The sequence below is a fragment of the Mycteria americana genome, chromosome 25 (assembly GCF_035582795.1).
Source record: "Mycteria americana isolate JAX WOST 10 ecotype Jacksonville Zoo and Gardens chromosome 25, USCA_MyAme_1.0, whole genome shotgun sequence".
Taxonomy (NCBI): domain Eukaryota; kingdom Metazoa; phylum Chordata; class Aves; order Ciconiiformes; family Ciconiidae; genus Mycteria; species Mycteria americana.
This window is the reverse complement of record NC_134389.1, coordinates 1,604,483-1,625,021: the sequence shown is the minus strand read 5'-3', so window position 1 is coordinate 1,625,021 and position 20,539 is coordinate 1,604,483. Positions and strand designations below refer to the sequence as shown.

The following is a 20,539-nucleotide window of genomic DNA, read 5'->3' as shown; positions in this document are numbered from 1 at the left end:
GCCAATTACGAGCTAATTTGGGAGCAGGGAAAAGTGCTCCAAAAAAGGATGTTCCTACAAGTTTGGAGAAAGTCCCCGGGGTCTGCCAGCTCCCCACAACACGGCAGCCACCCCAGGCCACTGTGCGTCACCGAAGGCAGCCCCCACGTGAGCCCTTCTCCTCCACATGGCAGTGCCAAAGCCACTCACAACCTGGAAAAAAACCAACGGCGCTGCCGCTCCGGCATTATTCATGGGCTGAAAGCTAACCACATAATTATGTACCTTGCTAATCCTGGATCACTACCTAGGGCAGGTCTTCCGCCTTCCAAAAATAAGAATCCCAAATACTTTTGGTCCTTCTCGCAACAGCAGGAAACATTTCGTGGACAAAAGGTTTTATAGGGATTGGTTTTTTCTCTCTCTTCACCACTCCACCATATTTCAGATGGTTTTAAGAGAAACGAGCCAACAGTGGTACCACTCAAATTGCTGCTAAGGAAGAGTTGTCTACCACGCCAAAGGCGTTATTGGTACTTACAGGCACATCTCTAGGTTTATGGGCATTTGCAGGACAAGGGCAACCCAAGACCTTTTAAAAGGTTGGTATGATTTAGGTAGGTGACATTATTCCCCCCTCTAAACTCAAAGCACTCCCCAGCTGTGATCAACACCAAAACCAAACTGGCAAAGCTGTGGAAACCGGGGCCACCCACACTACTCCCCCACTGGAGCTAAGCACAGGTAGAGCTGGCAATTAAATATTTCTGCGGCACAGGAAAGACAACCGATAACAAGCGGCGATACCCTGCGTGGATGAGGTGAGTCACGCAAGCAACCCGAAGAGTGGGGAGGGGAAAAAAAAAAAAAATGCCATTGACAAATTAAATGATCAGGCAGATCTCTGTGACAGGGAGGTGCTTCATTTCCAGATGCGGTGCGCAGAGAGGGTATAAAAGTGCTCCTGTCCCAGAAAGCTTCATTCCCTCCTCGACCCTTCGCTGCACGAGCATCTCAGGTAAGACCTGCGATGCTGCGGGGCTTTGGGGCTCGGCGCAGGACTCAAAACTCTCTGGGAGATGGATGGGTTTGGAGCGGGCTGAGCCCCGTGCCTTGGACTGCGTTGGGGCTTGCTCTGCGGGTGCTCGTGACCAGGGAGGTGGGGTGAGGAGGGAGAGCAGGGGATGCCGAAAGAGAGCAGAGAGATTTGGACTTGGAGGGAGGCTCTGGGGTGTTGCTCTGCTCCCTCTGGGACTGAGATGGCTCCACTTCGGAAAGCCAGCCGTGCTCGACCTGCCCGGCTGCTCTGGATGCTCCCAGCGTCTTTGTCTATGGCTTTGGTGGGACAATCCCGCAGGTGGTATAAGAAGCTGGTGCAAGGTTTAAAGACGATTGTGGATCTGGCCAAGACCGGGCAAATGTTCCTCCAGATTTCTCTTCCCTGGAAGAGCAGAAGCAGGAAAGGAAAGCCCCTGACAGCTCTTCTCTCCCCGCAGGTCACCCCGACACACGACAATGTGCTCCCGCCACGACAAGGACCAGTGCCACAGGCAGGAGCGCTACACCCGACAGAGCAGTGGCGGCTGTCACGGGAGCGGCGGCTGTCACAGCAGCGGCGGTGGCGGCGGCTGTCACAGCAGCGGCGGTGAAGGCGGCTGCCACAGCTCTGGTGGTGGTGGCTGTCACAGCTCCGGCGGTGGAGGTGGCTGTCACAGCAGCGGTGGCTCTGGCTGCCACGGGAAGCCACAGGTCCAGTGCCAGCAGCAGCAGCAGCAGCAGCAGCAGCAGGTCCACCAGCTGCCCTCGCAGAAGCTGAAGTGATGGCGTGTCCCGCACGTCCTGGCTCCGGCAGCAAAGCCCACGCATGGACCAGCTCCCTCCAGCCTCCCCGGAGCTTTGCAAGCCCGGGGGCTGCCTGGCTGCAAACCCTCTCCTCTGCCCTCCAGGACCATTGCTCCCTGGGGAAGGGGCATCGCTTGCGCTTCCCTGCCGCCTCTGCCTGACGCACCAGGCTGTGCTTTGGCCCCACGAGGTGCCCATGAGACAATAAAGCATTAAGTTCCCAAGACCTCTCTTGTGTTGGCGTTTCCTTAAACTCCTCGTCCTTATGTTCCACGCATACTATAGGGGTGCAGCTGGGTGTAGAGGAATACAGGGTCTATGCAGTTACTAGCAGGTCTTATATCTTAACCAGGGGAAGTTGCCTCTGAGAAGGCACCCAGCCCTTCAGCACATGCGCACAAGGAGACCTTTTAACGTCGCATTTTAGAGAGAATGATAACTGCTGCGTAAAACAGTGCAATTGAATTCAGCGAAGTCTTTACTTCTTGTGTTTTCTGAAGTTTGTCATGCACCCACTGACAGCAGAACTCGGCAGATATCTGCCTCCATGAGCTGGACTAGGGGATGCAAAGAGTCAAGGAAAGAGCTGGCAGAGAAAGAAGCCAAACCTATCTCCCTGCACAGCCGGGACCTGGCAGAAGTGCTGCTGCAAAGGCAGGGAGGCAACCAGGGAAGGGGTTTTGCAGCTGGGAGCTGGGAGCAGCCTGGTCCAGGTGTGTTACAGCCCCGCACAAAGGCTGAGCGAGGGGACCTGGGCAGTGCAGCCATGCCCTGCTGCCAACCCTACTCATCCCAAGAAAACCCTAGCAGTGATTACTAGTCCTATGTTTTGAGGTTCCTTTCCTTTGCCTCTTAGGTTTTTGCCTGTTTAAAGATTTTTTTTCCCTGTAACCACAATAAAAAAGGACAGAGGCGTCTCTGCGTCTGTTTTGATGTGGTTTCTGCTTTTAACTGAAAGCCGAACTAAGACATCTGAGAGGCTGGGGACTGCAAGAAAAACACCAGCCGTTATGAAACTTGGTACACGGTTACACTGAGAATACTCATATGTCCTTTCTCATTGAATGAATGAGATCACCACCTGAAAAGCAAATCAGCATTAAACTCTCCCGTGCAGAACATCACCCCTGACCTAGGCAAGACACAACTGCTACTGATATCCTCCGGAAAAGACAAAAACAGATTGCACAAGACTCACGCACAGAAATGCATTTGCCCTTGAGATTTTAGTCACTGGTTTTTATTTTGGGTAGTAGGAGGGATGCACACAGCAATAGTAAGAAGCCCCGTGGACATGGCGCTCAGCCCGCACAGGAACCAGCCCCTTCTGTGCGTGTACGCACTTGCTCCAACAGCCACATGGATTTTGCCTGCAGCACACACAGCTCTAAGTGGGTGTCTGCTCAGTTCCTCTGCTAATTACAGTTGCAGCCACCGGTTTCTATATGAAATTTTATGACATCAGTGGCAGTCAGCACGGTAAATGCCGGCTGCGTTTCGTGCTGAGTGAGCCACAGGTCTGCGAGGCCGGAGGAAAGCTTTGCAATCCTCCCCATCGCTGACCCCTCGGATAAGACAGACAGCCATTGCCACCAGGTGGGACACTCGTGATGGACAGTTCAAGTATCCAAAATTTCGGATGTGAGCAACATGAGCTGCTCATGCCCTGGAGGCACCTGCAGCCCCGGGCGAGGTTTCATCCCGTCGTCACCACATCCTCCTCTGCTCAAGCTGGGCCACGTGCAGGGCACAGGGACCCCAGCGCCAGCTCAACCCCCTGCCAATGGGTGTTTGCCTGAAGCCAGACAGGACCCACCCAGCAGCTTCCAGGAGAAGCAGGAAGGAGCTAATTTTCAGTGCCACTAGCGGTGCAGAGCATAACGAAATAGCACTAGTTGACGTGTGTCTTGGGAAAGACATTGGCTTTCAAACAGTCCAAGCCCCGGTGCTATCCCCTGCTCCCTCAGAGAGCTGCCAAAACATTTCTCTTTGGCAACAAGATGGATCTTCATGTCTGTTTGAGTGGCTCCCAACATTATCTTCTATGTCTCAGATTTTTTCTTGCCTTTATCCTGTAAATAAGGAGCTGTGGCCTTTAGAGGTCAATGTACTTTTGGGGGTGATGAAGTGCTGGGCAGCTTTTCAACCCAGACAGGACTGTGCAGAAGGGCCATCTCTGGAGCACCAGCTTTGCTACAGAAGACGGACCGATGAAGCAGGCAGCACCAGTCTTTTAATTCCTCAGCCTTCGCTTCCTGATCTTTGTCATTAAGAGGATGGAAATAGCTAGTCTTTGTCAACGAAGCACTCAGGGACCTTGCTCAGATGTACGTGAACATAGCAGGCCTTGCAAGGCTTTCAGCAGTCCCCAAGACCATCTTCTGGCTGCTCAGGTGCCTTTTGGGGGGAATTCACACCCTTTAGGTCAAGGAGGGGAGCTAGAAAACCCCTGCTGAAGCCCTGAGACCCTTCTCTAGAGGAAGTCCAGAAGGACTTCGTCCTCCCCCCCCGGCTGTCCCCGTGGCCGTGGCGGCGCTTTCGGACCAGGCATCTAAGGGAGAAGAGAGAGCAACATCCCACTCTTTTTTTACCAGGATTATTTCTGGCTTTATCTGGTGCCAGCTCAATAGCAGGGATTGGGCTCTGAGAGCAGAGCCTCATGGGAGGGGGTTATAATTATGCCTGGATTTAATTTAACAAAACAAACCCCAAACAGACGAGCCTTTGGAAACCCAGGCACCCACGGGTTTTCCTATTAAGGGCAGGTGAGGCTAGCAATTAGATACTTATGTGGCACAGGAAACAGATAAAAAAGGAATGATACCCTTCACAAATGAGTCAGGTGAGCGATGTAAACAGAGGGCGTTTTGATGGGGATTGGGTATTAGATTAATAGATCGCTATGACAGAGAGCTGTCTCATTTCCGGGGAAAGGGATCTGAGATCTCTATAAAACTGCCCCTGTCCGGGGGATCTTCATTCCCGCCTTTTGCTTTCCTCTCAAGCTTGGGTAAGTCTGGCAGCACGGATGGATTACCCTTCTCTGGGGACTCGTTTCCCAGCAAGGGATGTGGAGCATGGGTTTAATGCAAACCCCGCTGCTGGGGCGCGGGGATGCTCACAGGGCGGCGGGATGCACGGAGGGAGGTGAGGACCTGTCTCATGGCTGGGCCATGCCGTGCTGCTGTACGCAGCTGATGAAATCCTCCATCGGTGGAGGCAGGGCTCTGCTCCAGACCTGGGGGGGTCTCCTGGGATCCTGCACAACAGTGCTGGGGGTGGGTTTGCAAGCGGGCAGGCACGGGGACCCCAGGATCGGGGCGCTGGGGCAATCAGGGTGGTGGGACACGCAGCAGCCGCTGACAGCTCTTCTCTCCCCGCAGGTCACCCCGACACACGACAATGTGCTCCCGCCACGACAAGGACCAGTGCCACAGGCAGGAGCGCTACACCCGACAGAGCAGTGGCGGCTGTCACGGGAGCGGCGGCGGCTGTCACAGCAGCGGCGGTGGCGGCGGCTGTCACAGCAGCGGCGGTGAAGGCGGCTGCCACAGCTCTGGTGGTGGTGGCTGTCACAGCTCCGGCGGTGGAGGTGGCTGTCACAGCAGCGGTGGCTCTGGCTGCCACGGGAAGCCACAGGTCCAGTGCCAGCAGCAGCAGCAGCAGCAGCAGCAGCAGGTCCACCAGCTGCCCTCGCAGAAGCTGAAGTGATGGCGTGTCCCGCACGTCCTGGCTCCGGCAGCAAAGCCCACGCATGGACCAGCTCCCTCCAGCCTCCCCGGAGCTTTGCAAGCCCGGGGGCTGCCTGGCTGCAAACCCTCTCCTCTGCCCTCCAGGACCATTGCTCCCTGGGGAAGAGGCATCGCTTGCGCTTCCCTGCCGCCTCTGCCTGACGCACCAGGCTGTGCTTTGGCCCCACGAGGTGCCCATGAGACAATAAAGCATTAAGTTCCCAAGACCTCTCTTGTGTTGGCGTTTCCTTAAACTCCTCGTCCTTATTTTCCGTGCACACTATAGGGGTGCAGCTGGATTCGTGCCGTTTGTGCAGAGCTGGTTTCTTTCTGAACCCTCGTGATGCTCCAGCGAGCAGCTCCGGTCGGTGTGGATCATCCCTGAGCGCTCACCAGCTCTGCCCTCGTCCACCAGCTGGGACCTATGGATCCCAGGTGATGGGGAAAGCACAAAAACACCTCCCTATCCCACAGCGTGTCCCGCCTGGGCCCTAGACCCAGGGTGCGGTGCTGGTCCTGGGTGCCCCCGGGGCTTTGCATTCCTGCCCTGTCCCCTTGGGACTTCCCTACCACAACAGGTTTTTTTTACACAGGTTTGGGCAACCTCCTACCCAGGGAGGCTACTGGTGATCACCGGCTGGCTCACGAAAATCAAGCAGGCATCGTGTTGTACCGTTTTTATTGCTTTTTTATGGTGTTACAACCATTTATGTAAGAAGGAGAAAAATAAGCCCCAAAAAAGTTCCTTTTGGCATATTTACAATGCAGAAACATCATAGTTAAGACGGCTGATGTATTAACCCATTCCGACAGGTAACAGCTGAAGGGCCGGATCCTGCACTCATTAGCTGGAAAGGAATAAAATCCTGCAGAAAACACCCATCCATGCAGTAAAGTGATCATAAAGCCAATCCTTGTCAGAAACTACGTCTTCCCCTGACTTTCCAGAAACTTGCAGACGGGCTTATAAATATCACAGGCCTGATAATTACCTGCAATATTTTTTTCCAGTGAAAGTCAGAGTTTCTACCATCCCTTCCTTGCTATTAAAATAGCCTTGTTTTATTGGTTTATATATCGGGAGCAATGTTTTAACCAAGCACGGCTGAGGAAAGCAGTCCTGTTTCCTCATGCTCTGGCCACTCACTGTCAGTAGTATTTCTTTGCACAGCTCTGTGCAGGTGAATTACGCAAAGACATGGGTAAAGGCTTTCCTAAAATAAAAAAGTGAGGGCTAGGCTTCCCTTTTTTTTAATGGAAAAGAAAGCCAGCATGCTGCCCCAGCTGCATTTATTAGACTGAAACATCCTCATAGACATCGAGGTGCATTTCTGGTCCCCCCCAAACCCGTGGGAATTTTGCCGTTCACTTCAAATGAGCTGGAGATGAACTCCCAACCACAGACCTTTAATTTTCCCTGAAGAATGGCCACTCTTTATTCATTATTACCGTACAGCCTGAGTCAACTAATTGTACGGCTCATTCCAGCCCTATTGACTAGTGATTTTTCACTTTCTACCCATTAAAAACAAAAGGAGCTCGTGGAGGAAGGGGTTGATACATCAGCCCTTGCTCTGCCGTCCTGTTTACAAGAAGAAAACAGCAAATCTGCCCCCACCCACCCCACCCACCCTTCAAGCTCCATTTGCAAAGCACCCCAAAGAGACACCCGTGGAGCACAGGGACAAAATGAGAGAGCCGGGGTTATTTTTGCCTCATGGAGGTAATACGTGGAAGCGGAGCACAGCCTTCACATCTCCTCCACTGCCCGCGGTGCAAGGGCAGGTGTTGCCTGCACCAGAGGAGCAGAGAGAGCCCAAAAGGGCAGGAGGTGTCATCATACCATGCCCACACGTTGCTGACGCCTCTGTCCTTTGCCCACGGGGCAATTCAGGGATCCTACAAGAGAGAGAAGAAAACCCTGTGGGGGAGTTCACCCGCGGCCACCCCAAAGCCCTGCTGAGGCTGGCATCCCTCCCTGCCAGTGCCCATTTCCCCACCGCCTGCCCTGCAATACCTCTGCTCCGCACTAAGCTCGTGCCCGATAAGCTTGTGCAATTTTACTGGAGTTAGTAGAGCTCATTAAATACCCTCCGGGTCCCCATGGAGCTGGAGCTCAGCTCCTGGCTCCATCCCATCCTCCCCGATGGATCAGGCTTGCTGGGACAACCACAAGGGGTAAAGCAGACGTGGGGAGCCGTGCACTGCCTCGGGGTGACACCGGTCCCGAGGAAGGATCTGTCCCTGCCTAATGAGGCAATGCAAATGCTGTTCGGGAGCTTCGTCTGCTTGCTGCGCTCCCTGTGCTCTCCCTTACCTCCTCGTCTCTGTGCCCCAGGAGCAGCAGCAGCCACCCTTCAGTACACGCAGGGTTTGGTAGAGCCCCTCTCCTTCTTGTTCATGGGCTCAGTATCCGAATCCGGCAGACTGGTGATGTATCTGTACTTGCTGGTGGCTGATCTCTGAGAGGAGAGGAGCCCATCAGACCTTCCCAAAGGGGCAAGGTGGTAAGGCGAGGGCTGGGTCCCCTTATTGCAAGGGCAAAGCGACGAAAAGGATAGTCACAGCAGGCAGCGGAGGTTGCACAGAGTCCAATGCTAAGGTTTCAAAGCGTGGTGGTACACCTGGGTTTGTCTGGGGAGGAAATGGAGGCACAGCAGGACCAGGCACCCCTTCCTCACCCTCGACCTCCCCTTCCCTCCACGAAAACGGGGACAGCAGGACCAGGAGGGGTGCACAGGAGCTTTGCTGTCTTGCAATACAAACCCAAGGAAATTGCCTGCGATGCTCAGCCCCAGGAAAATCAAAGATTGGAGAGATCCAGTTCCAACCCTGGATGTGGGGTGGGTGTTGCAGGACCCCTCGTCACCCCTGGCCACCCCTAAATGTCACCCCAGCACCTTTCCCATCCATCTTTGCACCCTCAAGCCCGTACAGTTACCTTGACAGGAGCAAACTCCTGCTGGATCAGCTTCTTGAACTCACTTCTACTGAACGGCTCGGATTTCTTCCCCTTCCTGGCATTGCCCTGGTAACTCTCCATCATGTCAGTGATGGCTTTAATGAGCTTAGACATGTCTGCAGCCCTGGAGAGGAGCAAAACTTGAGGACACAGCAAGGTGGCAGGGGCAGCTCTGCCTGCGGGAAAACCCCTGCATTCCCATCCAATAACTCAAACCATTCGGTTCGGTTTCAGCCTTTCTAAATTTCTTTGCCAGAGGTAAAAAGAAACCTCCCTTTGCTGGATGCTGAAAGCTGGGCTGCCCACTGCCCTGGCTGCTCTCGGCACTTTCACCTTCATTCCCTTCATTTCTCCACTTTCCCACTTCCTGCTTAAATTAAAAGGACGAAGCTCCCTGTAGCCATCTCGGGCACTTGTCGGGTTGAATGAATCAGCTCTTGCAGCTAAGGGAAGTGCCGTGTCTACACACCTGCCGTGCTCGGGGCTGGGTGGAGGGAGTCCGGGCAGCTGATGCTGTGCTTGTGTCTTTAGTCCCTGCTGCCCCAAGCCCTGCCGGGAAAGACTGGTTGCAAAATGACCCTGAAAACATAAAAGCTCATTTCAAGTACAAAAAGAAACGGTGGAGACTCACCCTGCTCGCCTGCATCAACCAGCCAACGGGCGCAGATCGGACTGGTGGGAGCAGCTCTGTGCAAGCTCCTCGCAGGCTGCCGGGGAGTGGGTGGAGGGTGAGGATTTCTTCCGGTCAGTCCTGTTCTCTGGCTGCCTCTCCGCATTGCTGCGCTTCCCAGGGAGCCTCCCTCATTATCCTTCCCCTGGGAGGATGTTTACCAGCACACCTGGGAAAGACGTATGTAGGTCAGCATGCGGCTCTGCTCTCCGCAGGCATTGCTCAGGGACCCGAGCGGGCAGCGCCAGGGTTTGCGCAGGGGTTTGCACTGGAGACATCTCCTTGGATCAAAAAAAAAAAGCTAAGCAGAAGTTCTCTTCGTATATGGAAGTTTGCACTTAGCTTCTCCAAAAAGGGGGTTTTTTTCCTTTACAACCAAGGTGATTTGTGAGTTTGTGGGGCGTTGCAATACCGAAGCTTAGAAAATATCATAGGCAAAGTAACTTCCTGCAGAAAAGGTGGTTTTAATCTTATTTTTGAGGCTGTCCCACATGTCTCGTATGGGCTGCCACTGCACCCAGACTGCCTTCATGTTTGCCCAGCTTGGACAATGGCAGCAGAGCTGTGGTTTCTTCTGTGAGAAAGGAGAAAGAGCACTGAGCTGCTTTCCGAACAGGGCAGCCTGTTGCCAAGAGTGATGACAGTGTGGGGACACCCTGTGACGCCAGCCCCAGGTCACCACGGCCAACGGGGTTATGAGCTCCCTCCCGTGGGAAAGTCACTTACTACACGTCTCGATGGCACAGGGACAGTCACCACCAGTCCCAGCAGCGTGGCCTCAGTGCCAGGCTGCATTTCAACCCCAATGGAGCAAACCGAGCCGTGCACGGGGCCAGGCTGCATTTCAGTCCTGATGGAGCAAACCGAGCCGTGCACGGGGCCAGGCTGCATTTCAGTTCCGATGGAGCAAACCGAGCCGTGCACGGGGCCAGGCTGCATTTCAGTCCCGATGGAGCAAACCGAGCCGTGCACGGGGCCAGGTTGCATTTCAGTCCTGATGGAGCAAACCGAGCCGTGCATGGGGCCAGGCTGCATTTCAACCCCAATGGAGCAAACCGAGCCGTGCACGGGGCCAGGCTGCATTTCAGTCCCGATGGAGCAAACCGAGCCATGCACGGGGCCAAGCTGCCCCAGGGCTCCCAGGGAAAGAACAAGGCACAGGGGCTGCGGGGATGCTGCAGCGAGGCAGCCAGGGCAGGACGCCTGGCTCTCGGCCAGTTCTCTGTGTGGTCTCAGAGAAGTCAATGACCCCAGGTTTGCTCACCTGGAAAGGGGGTGTAACAAGCCCTCCCTGTTATGAAGGGTGTGCCAGCTTTCATTAAGGGCTCAGGCACCATCCCAAGATTGCCAGATACAGTACGAAGCCAGATGAGATCACCCTCTGCATCAATCTTCCCAGACGGCGTTTGCAGGGCCGGGTTCGTAGCAGCGTGTTTGGAAGAGGAGGGGTTGCTGGAGCCAACCTGTGCCGCCCACGTACCGCTGCTGACACCGCCAGTGCGGCACAAGACATCTCTGCAATTAAGTGGGTTGTAAATGAGATGCAGACCATGGTCTGGAGCTAAATTTTACCCTGGCACAGTGAGGCGAGAGGCAGCAAGTCACTGCAGGCCCTCTGCAGCAAGGGCTGCCCGGCACACGGATGCTTTCAGTGGAAGCCGGATCAGCCCAGGGGCTGCTCTCACAGCTTATGGTCCCCTGGAGCTGGAGCTTTTGGGAGAGCCCCAGCCTGGGGGACTCACTTCATGGCTGTATTTAGGACGGCCAGGCAACTGGGAATAGACAGCAGCACAATTTATCCCGCAACCTTTTGGGGTACAGCCTTGCCAGGTTGCTTAGCACAAACCCTGCAGAGAGACCACCATCCCCGCAATGTCTCTCCCATGAGCCGGAGTGCCTGCTGCTCCCGGCCAGGCCCTTGATGGAGATGCAGGCAAAGGAGTGTTTTCTCATGGATTGGAGCCGTCCCTATGGCCAAGTGCTCAGGGTTTAAGGCTTTATGTTGGCAGACCCCTGTCTCTGTACGGGCAGCATCACTCTGCCATGGGGATGATGCATGTCCAGGCATGGGAAGGACCCCAGGACCAGGGATGCTGGGGGGTGGCCAGGCATGGTGGGTGCGGAAGCCACCGCACCAGGCAGGAAGCACTTGCGGAGGAGGACGGGAGGGCAACGCATGGCAATGGCACCTACAACCGCCGTACTCCTCCCTCCACCGCTGCCACTCTGATTAGCACACATCCGCCCGGGGAATGAGGGGAATTAGGAGGAAGATTGCTCTGAATCACTCTGAGCCAGTCCCTTCCGCTGGCTACTCCCTCCAAGCCTGCTGCCACCACGGTGCCATCCCGTGGCAGCACGTCCCCATCCAAAGCAGCGTCAGACTGGCTTTGCTGGGCTCTGGGCATGGGTTTGACCCTGACGGTGGGCCGGCTCCTGGCCACAGGCCTCACCGGCACCCCAGGACTGACTAGTTTTACCCCACCATGGCTCATCCCTATCGGCATGTCTAGACTGATAATGAATGTGACACACAGAGCGCATCAAAGTCCCCAATTGCCACAGCGCCGGGCATTGCGCAACCCTTCCTGTGTCAGCCACCCGGCTGCTGACCCCACGTGGAAGGGTCTGCTGGGGGTGAAGGGGGTCTGCAGCAGGTGCAGGGGGTCAACAGTGGGTGGAGGGGGTCCATGGTGGGCGGGGGGACCAGGTGTGATGGAGATGCTGGGGCTGGGCTGGGTCCCAGCTGGGAGGTACAGCTCAGCCCCAGCTGGATCACATCCCCTCGTTGCAGAGTCGTTCATAAAACCCAGCCCTGGAGGCTTCAGTCCCTTTTCTCCAGCCTGGGGGCTTTGGGAGGGGTTCAGCAGTGCGAGGAGCTGGCAGGGCCACCCCAAGGCTGTTTTGATGGGACGGGACAGGGTGGCAGTTAGGGGAGACGTAGTCCTTAGGCAGGGCCTAGGCTGGAACCCTTGCCAGGGTGCAAACGTGAGCTGATGGCGTTGCACCTCGCCAAGACAAAGGTCAGGGAGAGGGATGGGGGGTATAACCCTCCTGAACAGGGAAAGGAGGAGGATTTAGCATTTTTCTGCATCTACCGTTTGCCTGCTGCTTTGAGCTGTAGCCTGGAGGAACCGCAGTGATTCTCCCTTCTCACGCTCCCCTAGGACACAGGTAAGAAGAGCTGATGTGGTGGTGTTGAGAAAGAAAGGAGCTCTTACCAGCAAAACTGCGTGGTGGCTTGAGCAGGGGGGTGTGAGAGAGCAGTCCGGGGTGTTTGCCAATCGGCGCGTGTCCTCGTGATGCCAGCTTAGCCCAAAAATTCAGTTTTTGTTTCTGACACGTAAATCAGAATAATCCTACTTATTGCGAACAGCACCCGTGGTGTAGAAATAGGGGATGTGATGAATGTAGGGGGTCACAGGGCGGGGCTCTGCCTGCGATCGATGGGCTCGGCTGCTGTGTCCCTGGGGTGCCAAGGCAGGACCACGGGCTCCCCAGGGTTGCTCTGGGGACGGTGGCCTCCCCGACAGGCTCGGTGGCACGGGCCACCAGGTGGCAGCAGGAGCCTGGTCCTCAACTTGCAGTGGCCAAATCCTGCTTTATAACCTGGGGGTGAAGGCGGGTGGGGCTTGGGGCTGCCCCCCCCTCCTGCTTTGTGCTGCTGGAGACCTGCTCCTGGGGCAGCGAGGCTGGAGGAACCCAGGTGCCATCCCCATCCCCAAACGGGCAGCATGGCTGCGGGCAGCAGAGCACCTTGCCCGTCAGCCTGAGCGGGCATTCCTCTGCAGCATGGATACAACGTGGTCAGGATGTCTCCAACACCTTCGTACTTTGCATTGCTTTGGTGTCTCTTCCGTTCGGGAGCTGTGAGCTCTGTTGGCGGGAGAGGATGCGTACGGATTTGGGGACTGCTCTGCTATTACCGGAGGACCTAGCAATCGCCTCTGCTTGCTTGCAGCCCTGCGTTGGTGTCCCGGTCCTGCTGTGCTCAGGGTGTGCGATGGCTCGTTCTTCGCCACCTCCAGTGCGATGGTCCAACAGCCCCGGCGGGTGACACAACAGGAGTCCCGCACCCTGGGTTTCAGGGGCCCGTAAAATCCTGCTGTGTTGGCAAATATCCTGTTGCATCAGCACTGTGAGCTCTGAGGCTGGTTCCTGCCTGGATCCTGGGGGAAGGTCCCAGGGTGGTTTGTGGGTGCCCCCAGCACCCAGATTTGGGTGCCTGGCCCCTGCACAGGGAGACCCCTCTGCTGCAGAGAACAGAAGGGCTGACCACCCACTGGCAGGGTGCTGAGCTCCTGAAAAGCTGATCTGCTGCAAATGGGACCTGAACCACCCTTGTCCTGAAAGCTGGGCACGTCCTTATGGGCCAGCCCTGGGGACAGCTCGGTTCTTGGAGGTGATGTGCTTCTCTCCTGGCAGAGTAGTGGCAATGAACCATCTCCACTCTGTCCCTTGGGTGTGGGGCTCTTACCTGCGCCAGAGACCCTAAAGTGCTGTCGGATGAGGTGCGTGACCCGTTTTGTGGTGCAGGAGTGAGTGTTGGGTGGATTGTTTGTGGTTGGGTCCCCTCTGGGTCCCAGTGGTTGGGTCCCCGCTGGATCTGGCTCCAGAGAGGACCTGCCACCATGTGCAGGCTCAGGCAGAGCTGAGTGGACTCTGGTCCCTGCAGCAGACTTTACCTTGTAAGAAGGTGTTTGACACTTCAGATGTCAAAATTGACTCCAAAGGAAGCTGAAGCAACCTGGCCAGCAGTGGTGAAGCAAACTTGTGGCAGTCTTGTGTTAACCAGGGGGCTTGCTTCAGTGCTGCTGGTTTGAGGAAGCTTGTGGCAGGTTCCTTCACAGAACAGGGCAGTTTCAGGGCTTTGACTCACCCTTAGCTAATCACAACTGTTCCTTTCCCCCCCCCCCCGCCTCTAAAAGATGTTTGCAAATCAGTAACCGGGCTCTAGGCGTTCACGGTGGGAGGCTGCTCAGCAGCATTGCGAGCATTCCCAGCCACCCGCTCTGGAAAGCAGCTATTAATAACGGACACCTCCTCAGTGAAAACTCGGGATGCTCTGAGTGAGGAGTTGGGGTTGTTCTCAGTTCTTGTCCACGCAAAACCCCGCAGCCAGACCTCGCTGCTGGCTGTAGCCTTAAAACTAAACGCGTCCACCCCCCAGCTCCCTTGCAGGGCCTTGCAGAGCAGAAGTGCCCTAAAAAGGGTGCTCCTGCAGAAAAGAGTGCTCGTCCCTCCCCGTTCTTCCTTACAGCTCTTGCCTACCACCGCAGCTCAGTCCTAGGAGACATGCAGAGCGTTTTCAGGCCAAAACGGGCTTTTTTTCTAGTTGGAAATGCAAAGACCTGTCCAATTACGCTGCCTTCCCTGACCTATGGAGCACGTTATAAAGTAAGGAGTGCCATGAGCACCTGCTGCAATGAACCCTGTTCTCCCCAGGCGTCCGTCTCGCCCCTGAGAACCTGCAGCCTCTCTCCAAGGTGGAATTGCCTGGTTTAAAGCTGGGAGAGAGCAAGGTGCAGGACTTGCCTTGAGGAAAACCCACGCAGACACACAGAAGAGCTTTGACAGCCTCAGGGTAACTCTTTATTTGGCAGCAAAACCATCAAACTTGAAGGAAGAAAAGGAGGGAGGTGGGCAGAGAGGGATGGAGGGGAGAAAGCCAAGGGCTGCAAGCACTGCATGGGTGCCTTCGGCCAGGGACCACAGCCCGCTTCAGTGGTGGTGCTGGTGCTGGTGTTTGTGCTGCTGTTGCTGCTGCTGGTCCTCAACATCGTGGAGGTGTTCGTGGGTGGCAATGGTCACGCGGGTGATCAGCAACATCACCTCGCAGAAGCTGATCTGCTCATCCTTGTTGATATCGAGGTCCTTCATGATTTGGTCAATGGTGGCCTTGTTTTTCACGTGCTGCAAAGGAAGGGAGGGGGTGAGGGTGAAGTCATTCACAGCTCAAGCCTCCCCCCAGCCTCGCTGGGACCCTCGCAGATGCCAGGTCCCCACTAGCCCGGTGCTGTGTGTGGTTCCATCCTCATGCCACCGTCACCCGTTGCTTTGGGTACGGTAATGATTCACCTGAGGCGATGAAGCAATCGGAGAGCAACGGGCTAGCATTACTGCAAGGACACCACGCAACGTGGAGACTGATGAAGGCAGCAGTGTTATGTCAGCCACAAACCTCTCCTTTAGCGTGCTGGATTAAAAACACTTTACCTTCTGCTTTAGCAAAGTGAGTTACAAAAAAATGGGCTTTTTGGCTGATGTTTCTGACACCATTGCTCCTAGATGGCAGAGGAGCTCTTGGGCAATATGAGCCTGATTTTTGCATATAAGGTGATGAGGGTAAATATCTGGCTGCAGGTTCACCCAGGCCTCAGTGGATTTCCTGCATCTGTCTTTATGGAGCATGTTTGGAAAGTGGCAGTTGGGCAGGGAGGGTCTGGGCAGAAGGTGTTGGGGCAGGAGAGCAGAGTGGAAAGGGAGGGAATCCAGTCCCGGGGGGTATTCGGGCAATGGGATCCAGCCCAGCTCCCTCCCCATGTGGGTCACAAGAAACTCTGCTCACCTTCAGGTAGTTCACAAGCTGCTTCTCAATCAGGAGCTTCAGCTCATTCTTGGTCAGGGTGTCTCTGTCCCCTTCCCGTCTCGAGTACTGGTGGAAGACGTCAATGACGACATCCATGGCCTTCTCCAGCTCGGAGAGCGGTTCCTGGATCTGGGAGGTCTGGAAGAGAAACGATTACACTGAATAATGTCAGGAGCCACGATATATGGGGAAGTCTGATGTAAACCAGCGAGGTTCTGGTACAGCCAACTGCTTCACACCAGACGAGGACGCAGCCTGGCTTTGTTCAGTCATTCTTTTTTGGGGATGAATTTGAGCTGTTTGTTTCGAGTTTGCTCTTATCTACAAGCCAAAGGAGACTGAAGGGGGTTGCAGCCTTTGCCTGCTTCTGCTCTGGGATGTGCAACCACAGGTAATAGCTGAGAGCTGATTTCTCCTGCAAATGTGCCTTCTGTAAGTCAAGCACTGTTGGAGCAAGGCTTCCAAAATAGCTGGCGGCACTGCAAAAACCTCTGTAGAGATACAGAGTGTGAGATCTGATGTTCAGGAGCCCCTTCAGTGGTCGAACTGTGCTGTGGGGAGCCTCTTCCAGGAGGAGACATCTGTCCTTGTGGCTTGTGCTTGGACAAGCCTGAGCAGATATGGTTATCCTCTGCCAGCGACTGATGGCAGCTCACGGGGCCAGGAGAGGCTCCCCAAGGGTCCTTGCACCTCCGATGGCCCAACCGGCACCTGGAAAAGAACACGGAGACTTTAAATGCCCGAGTGACCATTGGACTTGCCTTGCTCATCTTGACGAAGTAGCGAGATCCACTCGGGCTGGAGCGGGGCTGGTGCCAAGCGCAGCATCTCTTATAGCCTGGCCATCCGCCTGCGCCACTCCACCGGTTGTGAAATGTCTCTGTTTCACCCAGTTCCAGTCCATCTTCATGACATACTTGTGCATTGCTTAAGGCTCCGGGGTAGTTCCTTAAACAGGGTCTCTGTGGCTTTTCCCGCAAGGTTGGTGTCACATAGTCTGGCTGGATGGCAGGGAAGTGGCCAGGGCATGGCCATGTCCCCTCAGCTGGGTCCCTTTCGTCCCCTCCACCTGGCTATTGGGGCTGCAATTCTCCATCAACTCTCAACAAAAGTCCATTCCCCTTGGCTTCTTCAATTTCTCCTGTTTCTCTCCTCTATAGGGGTGTCTCTTCATGCCGTGAGGCCACGAGGACCCACAACATCACGCCTGCACTTCTCCGATGAGCCAGCACGGCTTGGCCCTGTAGCGTCCCCGTCCTTGCAGACCTGGTGCACGCAAGCACCGCATGGTCCCGTGCACCCAAAAGCATCCCGCTATCCCGCTGCTTCACACAGCCCAGCACTGACAGCATGGCCAGGGTTGCCGCTGTGACACGGGGACAGGGACAGAGCTGGTGCTGAGGGCAGTGCCCCGGCACTGGGGGGCCATCCCCTGCCTGCAGCAAGCAGCTCTTTACCAAAGACAAATAATACGGGGCAGGTTTCCAGGAACTTCATTTCTTCTCCCCAGGTTAGCAACAGCCTGTGCCAAGGGCAGTTTCTCCCCACCCAAGGTATGCTCTGAGCTGTGGAGGCCAGGTGTGGCCAAAAGGTGTATTTTTACCTTTTAGGACTGTATCCTCGCTTTGTGGCTTTTTTTGTTGTTGTTGTGTCTGTTGCAGAGACCCAGCGCAGGCGCTTTGGCTCAGAGCAGCCAAGATCAAGAGCAAAACGAGATTTTCCAGTGCTGCTTCATTAAAATGCTCTGCCTGCTGATTCAGCTGACTTGTTTGGGGGTTTGTTTAACCTGCCAAGCACGATGCTAATCTCAGACACAAACTGGAGGCCAAAACGGGGCCTGGGGCAAGCTCCAGGAGCTCCAGATGAGCTGACACGGGGCAGCACCGTGCAGGGAGCGGCTTGGGGATGCAGCCCCAGTCCACACACAGTGGCCACCCGGCCGCCAGCCCTTGCTGGTGCGGGAGCACTGCGTTTCACAACAGGAGAGCTTTGATGCACAAAACAGCTGGAGAAGGGCCGGGGCGTTTCACAACAGGGTGTCGGGGACCATCCGCTCAGTTGCAGAATTTCGTAGCAATTTCAGGAAACCGTACTTTTGGTCATTTTATCATCCTGGAGGTAGGGAAGGGCAAGGATGGATTACAGGGTATGGCTTGGGCCAGGGATTTCCAAAGAGGGATGGTGGCTAGACCCTCCGTTGTGCCTACCAGGTAGCAGGTATGAGACCCCACGTATTTGGTCTTTAAATGCCAGTGCAGTCACTAAGGTGACCAGGGAGCCTGGGTATCGCTTAGGGTCACAGGAACATGTGCTAGCACAAGTTTTTGCCTGGCTCTGCAGGTGTCCTTGTAGGGGGAGCTCCCCTGGCCAGCTGTGCCTGTAAGCCATGCCGAAGTGGTTGCAGCAAGCTGCAATCCTGGCCCCAAGGCCACCGGGGTTGAGCAAGCATCCCCTTGCTGGAGCTGCAGAGGGGAAGGTGTGGGAAGCAGGCATCAGGCGGCACGCAAGCAGCCCGATAGCCGTGGCAAGCGAAAGATCTGGTTCGAGGTGACTGGAGCTGGTTGTGCCCCGAGGACCTGGTCCCTGGCGGGGCACGCTATGCTTGACAATCATTGCAAAACATTGCAACATCTTTCAAAATATACATTTACGAGCAAGCGGCTGGCTGATGCGGGAAGAGGGCATGGCAGGGTTTGTCACTATGTGGTTTGCCATGTTTCACAGCCGGTTTTAGTCCAGGATTGGGATAGACGTATGTTCTGGTTGCTAGACATGGTTTTAGTCTGGGGAAGCCAGGGGATGTGCTCTGAGCCCTGGCTCCTGAGCACCTTTGAGCATCATCAGAGCAGCGATGCTCCAGCTGTGACCTGGCAGGAGCAGCCACCACGGGGGCTGGGGCAGCCTAGAGGTTTTCCCATCCGGGAGCTGCAAGGGAAAGGATCTCCCAGTCCTTTAGCTCGAGCCAAAAAGCATTCACATATGTCTCAGCCGTATCAAACAGCTACAAACTCAGCTGCTTGGCAGGCACCACCTTGGTCCAGCCCAAGGGAGCCGAGAGCCAGCTCTGCTGCCCGCGCAGGCTCGGCACAAGTGCTGCAGGGTGCTGGACCATCTCCAAGCCCTCCTGGAGCTCCGTCAGGTTGCAGGCTTGGATCTGGCCATTGAACTTGCCCTTCCTGCCTGTGCTGCAACACGCAAAGTGTTGCTCTCGCTTGTGCTGGGGCAGCTGCCTGCTCAGCCCCGTAGGGTGGTGGTACCCAAGCGATGGGTGAGGAAAAGAGCTGGATTACAGTGTATTTAGTACCCAGAAATGGTTTGCTGGTGCTGCAAGACATGTCCCAGATGGCTCAGCCAGGGACAAGATCCTTGTGCCCTGCTGGAGCCCATCAGGGTCCTGGTGAGAATATTTTACTGGTGGAAAGCTCTGAGATGGAAACCATTTGGGTGTTTCCTCTTGGCTGGGTAGCACGTGATTCAGCAGGGTTGGGAGGGAGCACTCCAGGTGACTTGTCTGCGTGGGAAAACTCTCAAATTTGAGTTTTCATTGGAATTTAGAGAGAAAACTTTAAATCTCAGAATTTCCCACAGGCTAGAAGCTATATGCACAGATAGTAAATTCTGTGTGTATTTTCTTTTTTTTCCTAAGGGCACCCTGGCTTGTGGTAAAGGTTGTGAACTGCTGTTGTCATGGGTATGAATGCATTTTTCCTGCTCATGGGCCATTCTGCATCCAGAGGATGCCCCTGGCATGGCCAAGGGGAAAGAGCTGGATGAGGATGGGCAAAACAGGAGGTGCTTCCCCAAGCTAGGCTGGCTCTGCTCTTCTCAGTCTCTGCAGAAAACTTCCTCTGCCAGGAGAAAAACCTCTAATATGACTGCTGTATGTCGCAGCTGATGGTTAAAACCCTTGCAGAGCTCGGGCAGTGTCTTGCACTGGTCTTCTGGCCATTAATACCCTCCCGGCCCATCAATCCAGCCCTCTTGGCTTGGACCAGACACTGAGCAATACAGCCGTCACCCGCTCACCACACCTCGATCATAAACCTCTTCCTTTATGGGTTTTTGGGATGCCTCATTTCGGCAAGCCTTTATCCCACAGCTCCAGCAGGACCACGCATTCGCTGCAGCTGGTGCCCACCCTCCCCATCCATGAGATGGATGCAAAAGCGAGTGCCGAGATAGGAAGGACTCGGTGAACTTCAAGTGATGCTTTATTGTCTCACAAGCACAAGTGATCCAAGCAGACGGAAAGCAGCCAGAGCCCAATATCTATAAGCAACCTCCTCGGAGTTTTTCAAGGGTTGTGTATTGAGACTCAAGGCTTGTCTGGGGTACAGCGGTCCTGGTGGTGAATGAGGCGATGGGCATCATCGCTCAGCTTGGCCAAGACCATGGTGAACTCCTCAAAAGCCACTTCTCTGTCCTTATTTAAATCGGTCTCTTTGAAGAGGTTTCTCAGGTAGTTGGGATTCTTCCTGTTCTGAAATTGGGGGACAGGACGTGTTAGCATGCCCCCTCCCTGTGCTGCACACCCGCTGTGTGCAGAAACCGAGCCAGCTTTATTCTTGCACGCCCTGGGAAGCATTTGGAAGCTGCAGGATCATTGTGGCCCTCTCCTACCTTGCAGTTAGTCCCTAGTTAAAACCCCAGAAGGACAGGCTCTTGTCCCAAGCCCCTTTGGCTGCTCCGTACCCCTGCAGTGGCAGGAGGGGTGAGCACGGGTGGCCCCGCAGCACATGGACAAGCTGGGTCTGATCACAGAAACC

The 20,539-nt window shown here is 55.3% G+C and overlaps 2 protein-coding genes across 2 annotated transcripts in view; one reads left to right on the top strand and one right to left on the bottom strand.

Moving 5' to 3' along the window:
- The first annotated feature begins 10,159 nt into the window (after nt 1-10,159).
- The window catches only part of S100A1 (S100 calcium binding protein A1), a 42,084-nt gene continuing 31,704 nt past the window's right edge, over nt 10,160-20,539 (top strand). Inside the window, exon 1 of the mRNA XM_075524825.1 lies at nt 10,160-10,164. The gene's annotated coding sequence lies outside the window, so the exon portion shown is untranslated. The remainder of the gene's footprint in view (nt 10,165-20,539) is intronic.
- LOC142420666 (protein MRP-126-like) lies at nt 14,750-16,565 on the bottom strand. Its single transcript, XM_075524826.1, has 3 exons — nt 16,535-16,565; nt 15,753-15,911; nt 14,750-15,097 (listed from the first exon to the last, which is right to left on the bottom strand). The coding sequence occupies exons 1-3, from the start codon at nt 16,541-16,543 to the stop codon at nt 14,906-14,908; spliced, it is 360 nt and encodes a 119-aa protein (XP_075380941.1). The 5' UTR covers nt 16,544-16,565; the 3' UTR covers nt 14,750-14,905.